Source organism: Rhyacophila brunnea, unplaced genomic scaffold, assembly GCF_057557595.1.
Source record: "Rhyacophila brunnea isolate RB1 unplaced genomic scaffold, BYU_Rbru_1.0 scaffold_13, whole genome shotgun sequence".
Lineage (NCBI taxonomy): Eukaryota > Metazoa > Arthropoda > Insecta > Trichoptera > Rhyacophilidae > Rhyacophila > Rhyacophila brunnea.
In genome coordinates this window covers 9,740,130-9,758,035 of record NW_028232785.1, presented here as the reverse complement: position 1 = coordinate 9,758,035, position 17,906 = coordinate 9,740,130, and the positions used below count along the sequence as shown (strand labels likewise).

Sequence of the window (17,906 nt, the reverse complement as noted above, 5' to 3'; positions counted from 1 at the left end):
CTGGTCTTAGTGGTATATTTACTTTATGGATTTTTGGTAAACCATACAATCTAGGGCACTACGGATTCATTTGTTTGTATGCTATGTTCTACCTTTCAGTTGGTATGCATGCATTACAATCATTTATTAATGTTTTTACTGTTTCTGCACTAACCGTAGTGGGATCACGTTTCAAGACAACAAATGATGAGCCTGACAAAAGATCTTCCATTTTTTCCACATAAGTACTCTTATTCATAATCACAGTGGCGTTACATTTATCTGCTTTTGAAATCACTAAATTACAAGATTTTATTTTATTCTTAATCGATTTTACAGCAATAATTTCTGAATGATTATAATTATTAATATTATTTACTTAATTCCTTATTTAAAATAGTTGAGCACAAGTAACGCGTCGCCATGTCCGACTTTAAAGATATTATGTCAACATCAATAGCCAAATTTTCTAAATCTCTATTGGTTACGTGAAGATTAGGACAATATTTAAGACCTTTATTCAATAAATTCGTTTCATCTTCATCAAAATTCACAGTCGCTGTGTTCACCAATCGTTCCCTCAATTATATTAACATTCACCCTTAACGTAGTTTTTACATTCACCAATGGATCAATTTTACTCTTTTGAGCTATAAAAGTTTTGTGCACTATATTTTTAATGTGTGATCTAATTTTATAATCGAGGATATCAAATTCGATTGGATGTAATCTGATAGTAATAAATTATGAATAAAGAACACATAGACACTCGCCGAATTCCTGATGTTATACCATTTCTTCATTTCCGATTTGATCCAAGCGAGCTGCGCAAGTTTAACGACTTTCAACGCAATCGGAGATCCAGATTTCGTTTTTATATTCACGTACTTTGGCACAACTTTAAGGCGAAGACATTCACGATTGAACCAGATATGTTGTGATGATAAGCTCTGTTTTAATTTGTATTTCTTATACCTACAAGACAGTTAGTTTTGCCGTACTGGCGTCTTTAATTTCTTTTATTTTGTTAACTGTCAATTCATGGTGGAACTGCATTGTATTGTTGTTTTAATTTAATAAAACGCAATTTTTTGTAGTACTTATTCCACTTTTAATCAATAGATTAGGACCGGTTTCGTCTGCCTCAGAGGGACATTTTCAACTGGATACATTTTTTTTGAACATTATTTATCAAACAAAATCCAAAGTGACAGAAATAATATAACAATAGGTACATAAATTACCCGTCCAATTATCCTTTCCAATAAACGATTGATTGAAGATTGAAGGAACGCCAAATTTCCCGCCCACGCACACCGAGATAAAATCGGCTGTGAAAAGGCTCAAGAACGGAAAGGCACCGGGGGGAGACGGGATTCATCCTCAATTCCTCAAGTACAGCCTGAGCGCAATCCTGCAGCCTATGTTTCATCTGATGACAAAGGTGTGGGAAGAAGAGCGCTGTCCAAGGGACCGGGTGAACGGTGAAATCATCACACTTCATAAAAAAGGTGACCCTCTAAGCTGCGACAATTACCGAGGGATTACGCTACTCAGTATTCCGGGAAAGAGATTTTGGCAAACATCCTCTTGATGAGAATAAGGGACCCAATAATGCACGTCCTCAGGAAAAATCAAGCCGGGTTTCTACCTAGTCGAGCGTGTGCAGACCAAATCCACAACCTTAGATGTCGTTTCCAGCAGAGCCATGAGCTGAACAGTCCGATGGTTTGCTGCTTTATGGATTATGAGAAGGCTTGACAGTCTGCACCGCACCTCCCTCTGGATAATACTGGGAGCATACGGGATCCCTTCTAAGATCATTGCCATAATCAAAAGCCTACACGAGAATAGCGAATGCTGTGTCAGAATTGGAGACACTCTCACGGAATGGTTCGGGGTCACTACCGGAGTTGGGTTGTGTCGATGCACCGTTTTTCTTCATCATTTTCTTTGACTTCATAATACGGAAGTCAATACCACCCGACCGAGGCATACCTGTTACCCCCACGGTGAAGCTATGCGACCTGGAATACGCCGATGATGCTGTCCTATTCGATAATTCAATCGAGGGCATTCAAGAGACAATCGACAGGTTGCATAACAACTCCTCTCGCGTTGATTTGAAAATCAACGCAAAGAAAACCAACGTCTTGTGTAATAGCACCTTTCCTGATTCAGATTTCCCTCTTATTAGCGACGGACAAAACATCGAGAGCGTCGACAGCTTCAAGTACCTGGGAGTACACGTCACGGGAGATGGCATTTTGCAGAAAGAGCTCGCTATCCGAATGGGAATGACTGGAGCAACATTCAACTCGATGCGGAAAGTCTGGGATTCACGATTGTACTCGGTCAAAACCAAATGCCGCCTATTCGACGCTTCGAAAACAGATGTTTGCGACGAATACTGGGTGTGCAGTGGGTATGACTTTAGGAGCAACTAGGAGATAAGATAACGCACCAAGCAGTCTCTTATCACGATGAAAGTAAAGAGGCGCCATTGGACCTGGCTCGGCCACGTGCTGCGAATGCCAGAAGAGAACTTCAACCTGGCTTGCCTGTTCTTTAAACCGGCCAGATTCACGCGTCCTGGAAGGTCGCGAAATAACAGAGTGTATACGGCGGAGCTACGGGATGCTGGATTGACCTGGAACAAAGCAAGAAGACTGAAGATTCTTAAAGGCGCCGCGTGGTGTCCATATGCTCCAGTTTAGGAGCGGATATGGCAAAATAAGAAGAAGATTATTTTTTCTCAGAATGTGCATTATTTGATGTTTCAAACCACGTACAATTTTCGATTGACGACCATTTTCATGATATTTTTTCTCGCCAAAATGAGTTAATATGAGTGATTTTGTGCATGAGCAATTACAATCCTCGCAGATGGATTAGAATGAGTCGTTTTGTGTGATTTATTCGGCCTAGCTGTATACACGATAATTTTGTTGTTTTCTCACAATTAAATGACTATTTTCGTTTTTATTTTAACAGACGTAATGTATGTGAAATTTAAATCATTATATTGATGCAGTTTGCAGTTATATATATATATATTTGAAAATGTATACTTTCATATTATGTTATGTTATTGGACGTAATGAATGAGAAATTACTCTCTAACATTTAAATGGCTTTTCACCAGAATGACACATTTTGTGATATTTTAACCTAACAGACGTTATACATGAGTAATTACATTCAGCACATTTGAATGGTTTTTCATCTAAATGATTCATTTTGTGTAATCTCAGGTTATAAGTTTTTCTACACGTGTAATCGCATTCATCGCATTGCAGTGGCTTTTCACCAGAATGAGTCATTTTATGTAATTTTAAGCTCTTAGGGGATGTGCCTGAGTAATCGCAATCCGTGCATTTGAATGGCTTTTCGCGTGAATGACTCATTTTGTGTAATTTTAAGCAACCAGACGATGTACAAGAGTAATTACATTCATTACATTTGAATGGTTTTTCGCCAGAATGAGTCATTTTGTGTATTTTCAGGTAACTAGTTTTTCTGCAGGTGTAATTACACTCATCACATTTTAATGGCTTCTCACCAGAATGTGTCATTTTGTGTAATTTAATCCGACTAATTTGTATACAAGAGTAATCACATTCGTCACATTTAAATGGCTTTTCACTAGAATGACTCTTTTTATGTATTTTCATGTTATAACTTCGACTGCTAAAGTAATTACATTCATCACATTCGAAAAGCTTATCACCAGAATGACTCAACTTGTCTGATTTCAAGTTTTTAGAGCGAATGTTTGAGGAATTATTTTTATCACATTTGAGAGGCTTTACAACCGTACGAGCTATTTTCGGCATTGCTGTTCTATGCCCTACTTTGTGAAGCTTCAGCAAAGCGGACGATTCAAAAAAATCATAACAAATAGAGCAAACAAAATTTTCTTTATAAAAGAAAGATTTTTCTAAGTTTATAATAGCCTCTAACAATCCATAGTTTGTCGCTTTAAATTGAAAAATATCTACTTTTTCATTGCGACAGATGGCGGGTTGTTTTGGTAACCTTTCATTGTAATCTGCGAGTTCTTTCTTGACGTCATGTTCGTCAATCTGCTGGTCTTCGAGAGGTGCTTGTTCCTCAGCCATTATCCACGACGATCCAAGATCCGGAACGTTGACTGTTACGGTGCTCGCACCGAGAACCTGAAAAAAAAAATTAAATGATTTTTGAAAGAATGTAAGAAATTGATTATAATAAATTATTAAAATTCCAATGGATTAAAGTTTTGTACTATTCCATTTAAGTAGTTTTTCGCTACCCGGGTTTCGCCTATCGGCATCTTCATGCGCCGTGTACACTCACCAAAGGTAAACACACACTTACAACGAACACTATTAGGTCTAGCTCAGTGACGTCCCGTGGGGGTAGGCAGATTAAGCGTCGCTTGGGGGCGGCAGTTACTCGAAGGGCGGCAAATCGAAGAACATTATTTGGTATATATAGAAATAGCTACCTAAACTTAGTAATAACGAAAATATCTTTCCAATAAAAAATTTATTTCACTGGTTTTGTCGGGTTCGCGATATCTAGTTTACTTCCGTTGCCCTTCGTTAGGTTTAGTAAGTTTACGTCTTTGGTGACCACAAACGATACGAGCAGATTTGCGAATAATTAGTCTGGTATTTTGTTTGATTTTGACTCATGAAAGGTGATTAAAATAATGTATAAAAAATGAGGCGGCATTTTGGCGCTGCCTTGGGGCAGCATTTTATCTGGGGACGTCACTGGTCTAGTTTATATAATAAATTAATACAATAAAGAAAGTAAAAACTCCATTACCTATCTATCTAGTCAAAGATCACAAAAAATACAACAAACAAATTATGAATAGTTGAAGTGTCAGTAAAAAACCGAATCAGTAAAAACCCTATCTTATTAATAACAATACACTCGATAGCATATTATAATACATCGTCAAAGCCTACTCCAGTAATGATTTTCCAATATATGACCATTATTCTTAGAATTGACGATTTACACCTCTTGATTGAGTATTTTTTATTGTTTATAAAGAATAATGATCTATTATTAGGTTCTAAATGCTAGTATTTAAAATAAATTAAAATAATCATTTTCCTCGATCATATAAATGAAAAATTAACTTTTTTTATTCAGCGGAATAGTTTATAAGATTTAAAAATGAAAAATTGTTTTATAGATAAATCCATTTTGAAATATATCTATAACCTTTAGAAAAAAAAAACTACAAGTTCATCTCGAGGCAGTTAGCTAGAATACACACAGCTTAGTTGGCTGAGCACATAGTAATACGGAGAAGAAGGAGAGACTCACACATGCAGGCTAGAAGAATCCTTCATCTAGCATTACTTCAGGTTTGGGAAGTATGTGGACTTCATAGGGGCACCTTTAGTATTTGTTTTTGTTTTATAATTCTGCGCAGAATTGGAATTGCAAAACATTGATAATTTTACAATATTGGTTGCAACGAAGATGATCTTAGATTAGGCATGGCACTGACGTTATTGTTTTTGGGCTGATTTAATTAGATATCTTGTGGTATTCACTATTGATTAAATTTCACGGGCACTTGTTATTTATTTCGATTTTTGCGTAATAGGTTTCACACGATAACGTAGGTCGTTTATTAATTAGGAGATTTTATTTGCACTGCGAGGCAAAGTGCGGGCGGGATGTTAACGATTTAAAAGGGCCGTCACCCGGGCGATCTCGTAGCCTTACATTGCGAAGATCCTTTCTCAACTGACGCACAAAAACTGTCTGTCACAGGGGATCTTTTCCCCTCGAGCTGCGGGGTAAGAGGATGTTACTTGAAAAAACTCTCAAAAATATTACGGTAATTTTTATTTAGGAGCGAGCGGCCATAAATGCTCTTGGGTGCAGGCAGGTACTTTCCTTTGTCACCGTGGGTACCCGAAATTCGCCTCGTCGTTTTGAAAGATAATTTATGTAATATTGTTCGTAAGATAGGGCTGTGCAACCTTTTAGTTAGGGGAGGTCTTTCGATATTTTTTTGATTAGATTACTGATTTAGAATTTGGAACGTTCTTGCGCTAGGGTTTTTCGTTTGATAACAATAGGCACGACTTACGGTTTAAATAATGCTGACAAAATTGTCAATACTTTCGCACAATACCTGCTCGATAGTAAGGCTATACTTCAGCTTAGGCATGGTCTAAAGATCGTGACTATGCGACGCGCAGATTGTGCAAACGACGCGTGCAGAACAAAACATAATTTGTCATATAAAATTCAACATGCGTACATTTAATGTTATTTTTATTGTTATATTAGTAATAATATTAATATATTCATTGACATGTTTTCTTTTTCGAGTAAATGAGTAACGTTTTTTAGTAATCTTCGCACGACTTAAGAATATGTTCCTCCGACGCCATCAAAAAACAAATTGACGTGTTCACAGCTCGACTATCGCTTTCCGATTGGCAACGAGTCCGAAATTTTGTTCCACCTATCGTTGAAAATTATTTGCCAGAATGGTGAAATTTTATAACAAAACGTTAAGTACAGTATCTCTTATAATATGACCTTCTGTTAAATACCATATAAATGGTAGGAACTTACTTGACTGTTGCAATCGACGTGTGTAGGTTGAACCAGATGACTACTTTCAAGACATGGGCCATTGATAATTATTGATGATGTGTTTGGTTCATAATGGAGGTCTATGGGCTCTGGCTTGATGGAAACCGAAGGTTCTATTTTCACCTGTAAACAACGAGAAAATAGATAAAAAGCACATACTTTAGTAGGTACAGTGTAATAAATACTAGGTCGGAACCGAATATCGATAATTCAGCGCTTGCATTTCGGCAATATTTACTTAATATTCATAAAAAACCACTGCAATAATATGGGAATACCTTTGAGTAGCAGCGATATTTCCATACTTATAAAAAACCCCTTACTTTGTCTTGTCGACCTGAGAAAATATTGTATTTTACAACGTTTTTATTAGCTCGTATTCTTGTTTGTCCAGTATTAATATTTTTTCTTGTTTGTCCAAGATTTCTATTGGACGATTGAAGATTTTTAACTAACTTCCCGACTAGCTAGACTTTGGAAACTTTTAGAATATATCACAACACCACGTCAATGCATTCTTTTAATAGGTACGTTTGGCCATCTTTAAGCAGAATTGAATTTTCAGTTAATTCTGTTTTGTATGGAAAGTTATTTCAGAAAAATCCGTAAAAAGTAAAAGACTATCATTGGTTGCTAAGGGGGTGGTCCTAGCAACAAAATTATTAATATATACGTGCGTTACTATCAAAATGAAATGTCAAAATGACATTTCAGTACCTATTCTATATCTGTTTGTTTTTTATTTACTTCGTATTAAGTCAGCGGTTTCCAACCTTTATGCTACTACGCCTCCCCGAAGAATTTTTTTTTCCGCGCCTCCCTTACCTTTTATTGTTTTAATAGATTAAATAATATAGAAACGTTTTAAATAATAAAAACTTTATTATAAAAAAAAACTGAAAACTACAATTAACAGAATAATAACAAGGTTTAACTATAACAACTAAAAAATTCTATGGGCTTATAAACATATTCAGAATGGAGAGTTTCATGGTGCCGTTTTAATTTGACTGGTCTCATACTATCTGAAGCCAAAACTTTCGAACACAACAAACACATTGGTTTTTTCAAGCCATCTATACTAACATTAGTGAATCCTAATGATAAATAGGATGAACTGTATTGTCTTTTCTTGGTAGCTTTACTTTCTTGTTCTATTTCGGTTTTATTCCCACTAGTATCAGCATCTTTTCTCTTACAACCACTCAAAAATGTATCCATTCCACTAAAAAATATTTTATTATTATATTAAAGAAATCACGTCAAAAACAATTAAAAAAAAACAATATCACACCCTCCCTACACGCTTCAGTTGACACTTTAGCTACGAGTGACATTTAAATTTGAGGTTATTGTTTTCATGCAACCAGCGGTCGTTTTGTGCATTACCGAAACAGAGCGTTTGCAAAAGCGCCATTTTTAAATTTATCCGCTCCAAATATTTTTTAATAGGATTTAAATATATGTATTATATGTTAAAATAAACATTCATGCACTGAATTTTCACTGTTACGTTAAGATATGAAGTTTTATTTATTTGTAGATATTATGGTATAAAAATTAATTTATTAAAAAATTTTGGCGCCTCCCCTGGCAATAGATCGCGCCTCCCAGGTTGGAAGCCGCTGTATTAAGTATAAGTTTGAGCATATTGAGCATAATAATTCAACAGAAAATTTAATAACGTTGTACTTATATACTTATAAAAAAGTTAGTTTTATCTTGTAATTATTTTCTATAAGTTTGACATTTCGTTGACAGTTTTTCTTGGACACCGTTCTCTGGGTTGTTATGACAATCTGTGTTATGGTACGTTTACATTTGACACTAATATCTTCATATTTATGTATGACACCATATTCACTTAAGTGTAAACAGTAAGTATATTTTGTATCTGCCACTTATTTTGCGTGTGTCGACTCTCAACTGCCACTTATTCAATCTACTTATATACGCAAATGTAAACACCGCGTATTCGACAAGTTCGAACTTGGAGCGATATATCACCGAAGTTGGACCACCGTCTACTTTTATGTCAAGTACCTGACACAATATTCGTAGTTTGACAGGTACCTAGTGAATTGCATATGTATATTTCTAAAACAACGGACAATCAATAATCATAGGTAAACCATGAATGTATGCCCAACGTTTACGTTATTAAATGTACTGTAGCGATCTGTCAAAAATCATAGACAATGAGAAATAAATCGGATGTGCCGTGTTCTATGGATTTTGTTCGAAAATAAAATATCGCTTGTTCTCGGCACATACGATTAATTCTGATGCACTCTGTGAAGAAAAAATGCGCTTCAAATGGTATTACCTAATTCATTTTGGCCCACACCTGCACTCGTATTAGGTACGATAATATTATATTGAATATGCAATGACGATCAAGTGCTAGATATCGCAATGTTACTGTTAATCGTTCTTCTACGCATTTCTGAATTGTGTGTCTTGTTTTTTGGCAAAAGGTCCAATCTTGCAAACTAGAGTTCACAAATTGAGTTGGATCTTCGATTTTAAACTCTGACATTAAACGGAAGGCACCTAGTTCTTCTCGTCGCTGAATCCATTCCCGCACCCATCTAGACCATTTTTTCCTCCTTTTTGTTGCCAAAAGACTTAAAATAATAACACTCGCTGCTTTCTTTTTTAACATTCCCATATTGACAACTGACATAACGTTTTTGAGAAGTATACAAAATAAGTGTCCGAATAAATTACAATATCATATGTAAACACCGCATATATTTATTCCAATGTTGCCATTGAATAAAGTGTCGAGACTTTATTTCAACGAGAAGTATACCAGAATTTTATGTCAGATCCATGCAGGTGTAAACAGTAAATGAAATTTTATGTCCGACACATAAAATAAGTATAACGGTATAAGTGTCAGATGTAAACGTACCATTAGATTCTGACTCGTCATAATCACCCGATTCTATTTTTAAGTCCATTTTTAACGCCAGCTTTCTACATACCTACCTATCTTCATGGCGTTCGTCCCAAACTTCCGAAACCATGTTTAATAATATGTAGACTTACCTGCGGAAATATACACGATTCTACAGAAGAGCAACCAGAACCAGGATCTTCATGCTTTAACGAGAGCAATCTAGTTTCATTGAAATTGTCTTGGCAGCTGTCAGTTTCTTGTTTTATATTGGTGATGTCAAATGTACCCTTCTAAAAGAAATGATTGATTTGTATGTAACCATGGTCGATATTATTACAATTGGTAATTGTGCCGCAGAGGTGGATACGAGATTTAATATTTTTTTTTACGAAAACAGTTTATTCCATGTAAAAAATTATAATAAATACCTTTGTCTGTCGGCGCATCGGCTTTTCGATCCAATAATCGTTAAGTAATTGAAAATGTTCATACATTTTGATACACCATTATCACAAACTAAGATTAAAATGAGGTAATATTAGGTTGGGGTAGGTTACATTAGGTTAGGTTTGGTTTGGTCTAAAAAGAAAGTTGTAAAATTTTATGTCCACCTCTGCGGCACATTTAAGCAATGCACTAACACCTACTTAAAGACACCCATGCATGTAAAACCCTGGCAAACATAATGGTTATAAAACTAACCTCAAAACCGCAATCGGCGTCATTGGGATCTTCGGGCTTTATAAAAGTACGCCTCTCTTGGTTTGTTGGTGGTTCAAGCCGTACCATAGTTCGAATTCCGTCTGTGCTGAATTCACCGTGACATAGTTCGTGTTTGATGTCCATTGTACGGTTAGTATCAAACCAAAAGATATTCCTTTCAATAGTACATTAGGTATTTCTCTTTAACTGGCTTGCGATTTATATACATTTGTTACCTTAAGCAAATTATTAAACCTATGGTAAAATAATTATTGACAGCGACATAACTGATGACGCTTACTAGTTTATGCGCAGTGTTGCCATCTTTGTATACCGAATTACCGCACTGCCTCTCGGTTGAAAATGTTTATTATTCGAATTTGACTTAGAAGAAATACCTACCTAGTTAATTAAAAAATATATGCGTTGACGGCGCCGAAGTTTTCTACTTATTTTGCTATTTTTCCAAGATGGTTTTATGAAAACTTAACTGTACCTACCTATGCATTAAAAGGCGAATTTACAATCTGCCTGTAAAGTCGCCCAGTGTAATCATCGAATAAGCTAATAAGTAGGTTGTAAACACTCTACCGAGAAAAGTTGAAAGCCGGTCAACTTTACACGCTACACGCCGGCGTGTGGGCCTACTGCGTCTGCGCAGTAGAGCGCAGTACCAACCTCCCGGTAAAAAAACGAACTAAGTTCCATCAAAATAGTCGCTGGCTTGTGGCTTCTCAGCGAATGGAAAGTTTTGTGTGTAATCATCAAATCGCAGTAGCTGAATCGCCCGCTTTTAACCCAATAAACAGCTCGTAAAGAAGCTCAATGTAATTGAGGCTTAATCCTGCTCCAAATTCTACAGTATATAGGTACCTAATGTATCTCTCGAATCAATTTATACGTATTCTCAGGATTCTTCGGTTTTCACATATATTTTTAATATGTTAAATGTTACAATGACGTAAGTAAGTAGGTATCAGTGGTGAAGGGTGGAGGTAGGCGGTTAATATTCCACCATAAATAGTGTACTTATATTAAACTTTGCCAGTCATACCTACCTATTTGTTTTTATTGAAATGCGACTACAATCTACGGATGATAGTTAGTTAGTTTTTAAATAATGATTCATTTAAACCCTGCAAAACCAAGCCATAATAGATTGAAAAAATACTCATCTATCTATAAAATAATATCATACCTACATAAATTTGGAAATTTTATTGATAGAATAATATTTTGTTATCTATTATAGTTTGGTTTAAGCATGGCTTCATAAATTTAAAAAATGAACAACATGTCTAATATTATGTATTGATAAATATAATGTATTATATTATGTAGGTATTGATTATGATTGAAATTATATAAAATATAGCCCTAAGTATTCCCCAAATAAAATCGCCGTTTTCGACTATCATTCCGGTGACTTAATTGTTCACCCCAAGTCCAGAACACAGACGAAAACATCACCATACTGAGCGATGAGATGAATGCCCCTTCTCGTTCCCGATTTGGAGGGAGATGACAGTACCTATGACTAACAAAGTTTAATGTGCATTATTTACCGTGGATCTTAACAGCCCACCTTCGTCCTTCGCTACTGGTATGTATATAAGTTTAACGACAATTTCGATTCTTATTAAACAATTTTATATTCAACATTTTGTTTTGCATACCTAAAAGCCAATGCAATCATCATCATCATTTATGACACTATAAACCTTGGTGGGTCTGGGCTTCCTTCAAAAACTTCCTCCATCCTGGACAATCCAGTGCTGATAGGTACTCTCCAATTGCTTTGACGGAGCATTTTTAAATCTCCCGTGGCACATTCCAACCATCTCAATTTCGGCCGTCCAGGACTTCTTTTGCCATTGGGGGTTGTGTACATAGCTTGCCTCGTCGGTATATCCTCCGGCATTCTATGCAGGTAGCCGATCCAGCACAATCTCTGCATTTTCATATGCCACGTGACCTTTTCGCCCCCATAAAGTATATATAGCTCCTTATTATACCTTGAACTCCAAATGCCACCTTCTTGAATACCTACAAAGATTCTTTTCAAAACTCTCCTCTCAAAGATATATATTATATATACCTACTTCTCTCATCCTGTTTGCTGAGTGGTCAGAATAATTCTGATCCATATGTTAATACCGGGCGCAGGAGAGTTCTATATAAGGTTGTGTCTGTTTGTGGGTTTCTAAGGAGTGATCCATGCACGAGTTACGATACAGAATTTTCTATCGCCCTACCTTCACCTCCATGACAAGTTGACCAACCCTGGAGATCGGGTAACCAATACCGGTAGATAGGGTAGTCGAGGTTAATGGAGGAGGGAGAGAAAGCTGCCCGATATTAGGGGTTGGGCGTGGGACTAACGACCTCACCCCGTAAAAACCATTGTTACGTAATGTTACACTCCCGAATGGTCCCCATTTGGGGATGTTTCCTCTAGGGATCTATAGGCTTGAACCAAATTCGGGCTGACTCATAGTAATATATACAGGGGTTGATTACGAGGAATAAAATGCGTAGAATCATTTCGGTATTAATGTATGTAAATTCCTGCCTATTTCCAAACATTATTTCCGTGGTCAAAAGGAGAAGTGGTATAAATATGTCACAAAAGTGTTATTTTGCAGAATTATTTTTAACTTAAAAGTTAAATATCAAATCAGTTATTTATATTTTTAATGGAATTTTGGTTTTATACATATTATAAAAAAATAATGTTTATGTTTACTGCATATTTTTTGCATTTTGATTAGTAATTTATTTGTCTAAAAATTGACATACTTATACCTATTCTCCTGAATGAAATTCGAGCACTTAGCTGACATAATACTATTATTATTCGAATTTGACTTTGAAGTCCTTGAGATAGGGTTTGCTCTTTCTTCTTCGCGTGAGGATATATTCTACTAATTTATTTTCCCTTTTCTTGTCGTTGGTCGTTCCTGTTTTTATTTACTGGTCATACCCGCGCGTAAATTTTTTATGTATGTAATTTGGGATTCTTTTGTCTTCATTATGGATTTGCCTTTTGCCTTCAGATGTAGCCTATGATTTGACGTTTCTAATTATCAATAAAATTATCTTGGACGAACGTTAAGTGATAGTTAAGTGAACGTTCAGTGATCAGTGATTATGGCGCAACATCTGAATTACCGTGAGGAGGATATTCTAAAAGCAATGGACAACAGACGGCGAAGCAGAACTGCTACAGGAGGAAAAGTTCAACGTAGGTACGAGCGTCGATTAAGATGCTAATGTTTGAGGTATCCTCGTTACGTACCTTATTTCAGCAGGGGGACCAGCAAGGAGTGCCACAACGCCCAAAAAACAATTCTTGCCCCTATGGTCGTCGAGTTAGATCTAAATGACAAGTTGCGTCGGTGCGACCACTCGTCATCAGCTAACCATCTGACGAAGAGGACCATCGCGGCCCTCCAGAATGCGATGTTTTCCCATCGGGACAGCTTCTGAAAGCGTATGCAAGGGTTAGTGGATTGTGCAACCAATCCTCAAAAAATCATAACAGCGATGAGCCTGTACCAAAAAATCGAAGGGGGTTTTGGGGACAACACATAATAAAATTTGCGAGAACATGACTCAGATCCTTACCGGAAGGATACCTTCACTCGGGAGGCACTATCAAGGATTCCTCCGAGCTTAAAGCCCGGAAGGCCCTCGAACTCAAATTATGGCCGGGGTACTCCCAAGGGGCGACGTCCTGTGGGAAGGGAGTTCTCCATCGGAGGTACGGGCTCCACCAGGGATCCGTACTCTAAGCGAAGGTGACCGCATCTGGACGACCAATAACATTGGGGACCGCCTAAGAGACTTTCGTGGAGTCTGGATGGCGTAGTGTACCCCCCCCCCCCCAACATTGGTAAAAAATAATAGCCGTAGCCCGCATACCTTTTGTGCGGATACCACTATTGGTAAGTCCTTCTTTACTTTTACGGAAAGATTTAAAAACGCAACAATCAGCAGAGGTCACTCTCGAGATCGAGGACTTAAAGAACTCAGGGGTTCTAGAAGAAGCGGGTCAAACCCCCAGTTTTTCTCTCAACCCTGTTTCTGATCAAGAAAAAAGACGGGGCTCTATGCCCTGTTTTCAACCGAAAGCGTTTGAATGCGTTCCTACAGCCAAAGCCATTCAAACTAATTCACCATTACGAGGTTGCAGCCGTCTTACAAACAGAAGACTGGCTAGTAATAATAGATCTAAGCCAGGCGTCCCTCCAGGTACCAATGGCTTCTCAACATCGTCGATTTGTTCGACTAGCCTATCAAGGGGAGCTCCTACAATTCACGTGACTCCCGTTCGTGCTGCCAACCGCTCCGATTATGTTGGCATCCCTGACCAATTGGGTCGCCGAACGCCTATGAAAGAATGGCTGAGAATATTCACTAACCTAGACGACTTCTTAGTAGCCAACCAATACGAGAAACAGTCTCGGTTCAGGTGGAATACAGGATAACCTTCCTACAGTCTTTAGGGTGGTTAATAAATATTAAAAGATCCTGTCTGAACCCAAGCCAACAATGAGGGTCCCTGGACATCACGTAGGACACACACACCAAGCGGAGGTTCCTGTCGCCGGAGAATTGTGTAGCACTCCGTCACCATCTGCTAATGCAGGTACAAAAAGGCAGTTGGTCCCTCAGACAGGCACATATCCAATCCCTTCTGGGGCGACTCAACTTCACATCCTACCTCCACGAGAAAGGTTGCATTGCCGACGGCTACAACGCTCCAGTCATCAATATGGCCGAGGTCCCATCCTCGCCAATTGATGACAATCCCACCACAGGCCCAACGGGACATCACGTGGTGGCTCTAGGCGATAGGATCCTCAGAGTTGACATAACGCAGGTACAAAAAGGCAGTTGGTCCCTCAGACAGGCACATATCCAATCCCTTCTGGGGCGACTCAACTTCACATCCTACCTCCACGAGGAAGGTTGTATTGCCGACGGCTACAACGCTCCAGTCATCAATATGGCCGAGGTCCCATCATCGCTAATTGATGACAATCCCACCACAGGCCCAACAGGACATCATGTGGTGGCCCTAAGCGAAAGGATCCTCAGATTTGACACAACGCGGGTACAAAAAGGCAGTTGGTACCTCAGGCAGACACATGTTCAATCCCTTCTGGGGCGACTTAACTTCGCATCCTACCTCCACGAGGAAGGTTGCATTGCCGACGGCTACAAAGCTCCAGTCATTAATATTGTCGAGGTCCCATTCTCGCCAATAGACGACAATCCCACCACAGGCCTAACAGGACATCATGTGGTGGCTCCAGGTGATAGGCTCCTCAGAGTTGACACACATCAATCACTTCCTGATGACAGACGCAGCTGACACAGGCTAGGGAGCTCAACTGAATGAGACAGACACTAGTATTTACCAGTCTAGCCAACATCATGTTTACTACATTATACACAACTGCGTGGCAGATCATCTCTCCCGCAGACAACTCATTCCCGAATGGCACCTCATCAACACCGCAACCACCCCCCTGTTTCTGTTCCCGAGGTGGATTTATTCGCAAGCGAAACAGCACATGTCATTGCAACGTATGTGTCACGAGACGTTACAGACAGTGGCGCGCTGTTTCACGACGCCTTCAGCCGAGTGTATGACTTCAGATTGGCGTGAATATTTCTCCCACCAAACTTAATTTCACGAGTCCTAGCGCACCTGAACTCAGAAAAAGGGAAGTACTTACTAGTGGCACCGAGCTGGAAATAATGCTTTTGGGGAGTGGACTTACGAAAAAGGGCGATAGTACCTCCTTATACAATGCCGCACCTACATACGACACTAGTAGGTATGGAGACCAACCGTCCACCTCCAAGGACCCAGGACCTGTTCCTTCAACTATGGCTAATTTCGGGTGGGGTGGAAATAACATCAAATTGAATGGTGGAAGAAAGGGCACTCCTTACTTTCAGATGGCGGCCTTCGACTCTAAAAACTTACAAACCAGCTTGGAACAAATGGAAGACAATGACATGAGTAACAAGAACCTAATGGATCATAATAGCCCTCAACGAATGGAATTGGCCAGATACCTAGGCAACATGCACAACAAAGAGGGTTTGTCGTACAACATCATCCTGGTGCATAAGTCAGCCATAACCACTTTTTGCAAACCGATTATCATTGTAGATATCAGCATCAACGTGGTAGTACAACACAATATGTTACAGGCAATTTCGGTACATAAAACGAAACCCGTCAAACCACCGGTTTGGGATCCAGGACGAGTGGTAGATCATCTTAGGAAAACAACACCGGTGGAGTACAACCTATTCCAAACCTCTCGCAGGACAGCTACCTACTCGGCTGCTTCTCGCATCGGGACGAAGGGTTCATGGCCTCACACTACTAATAGTAGACAATGGATTGGTGGAAAAACGTGACTACATAATTGTATGGCCAATGTTAGGCGCAAATACAAATACCGCCAAGCATCGTCAATCGGAATGGAAGCTAAGCGCTTCCACGTGTCAAAACATCGACCCAGTATTATTCTGGTTACGGAAACTCGTCTGCATGTCAAACCCTAGGAGAGGGGAAGGTAGAGATATTTCGGAATTATTTATATCTTCAAGAGGATCACCAAAACCAGCCACCAGGACAGTTATAGGGAATTGGATAAGGTCAGTACTGTTGGAAGCAGGGGTACAAGAACCACCAGGCAGTGTCCGCTCAGTGGTGACTTCCTTAAACTGTACATATACCCAATGATAATCTTAAAGAGAGGTATCTGGCGTAGTGAGTCAACATTTCACGACAACTACCAGAGAACGATGGATACACCACCATCAGAAGGGGAAAAGAACCCATTAACTTCTCTATTCAACCATATACATGGAAAGTCACGATGGTCTTTTACCTCGTCAATGAATCATTGTCACATACAGGAATTTGGCATACCCAACACCAGGTGATAACAAACAGATATCTCAAGGACTTCAAAGTCAAATTCGAATAATGCAAGGAGTTTTACCTACCAATAAAACTCTTATTATTCATGTTGACTTTGAAGTCCAGGTAACTTCTACCTGGTTCCTTGAGTCATATCATAATGAAGACAAAAGAATCCCAAATTACATACATAAAAAATTTACGCGCGGGTATGACCAGTAAATAAAAACAGGAACGACCAACGACAAGAAAAGGGAAAATAAATTAGTAGAATATATCCTCACGCGAAGAAGACAGAGCAAACCCTATCTCAAGGACTTCAAAGTCAACATGAATAATAAGAGTTTTATTGGTAGGTAAAACTCCTTTCATTATCATATTAATACATTATTATTTATACTTAGTGAAATTATTAATATAATATAATAGTAAAATTAAATCTTATTAGTCCAGTGTCTTCTTTTCAAAATCTGGATCGAATATAACTAATTTTTATAAATGCAGTTTACGTATTCTTAATTGTTTTGAAATAAATCATTCCAAATGCTTTTCTGTATTGAAACCATTTCGTTAGCCGAATGGGAACTATTTTAACTCACGTTTGAAATATTTTACAGGAGTAGTTTTTAAAACATCCTATTTAGGTATGTTATTTATTTTTTATATATAGGTACACATTATACATCATTATTTTCATTATACATCATCATATCAGAAAAAAATATCAGTGAATATAAATTTAATGTA

General features: G+C 38.1%; 2 protein-coding genes across 4 annotated transcripts in view; both read right to left on the bottom strand.

Moving 5' to 3' along the window:
• The window catches only part of LOC147076407 (uncharacterized), a 493,316-nt gene that overhangs the window by 141,003 nt on the left and 334,407 nt on the right, over positions 1-17,906 (bottom strand). The window lies entirely within an intron of this gene.
• On the bottom strand, positions 3,017-10,520 carry LOC147076429 (uncharacterized). Of its 2 annotated transcripts, XR_015069623.1 has the most exons (4): positions 10,208-10,520; positions 9,655-9,795; positions 6,580-6,723; positions 3,017-4,157 (listed from the first exon to the last, which is right to left on the bottom strand). XR_015069623.1 is itself a non-coding variant. In XM_085941263.1 (3 exons), the coding sequence occupies exons 1-3, from the start codon at positions 10,349-10,351 to the stop codon at positions 7,796-7,798; spliced, it is 315 nt and encodes a 104-aa protein (XP_085797389.1). In that variant the 5' UTR covers positions 10,352-10,518; the 3' UTR covers positions 7,656-7,795. The 2 variants fall into 2 exon arrangements, 1 of the variants encoding a protein (XP_085797389.1); XM_085941263.1 differs by lacking the exons at positions 3,017-4,157; positions 6,580-6,723 and adding an exon at positions 7,656-7,825 and having other exon boundaries at positions 10,208-10,518.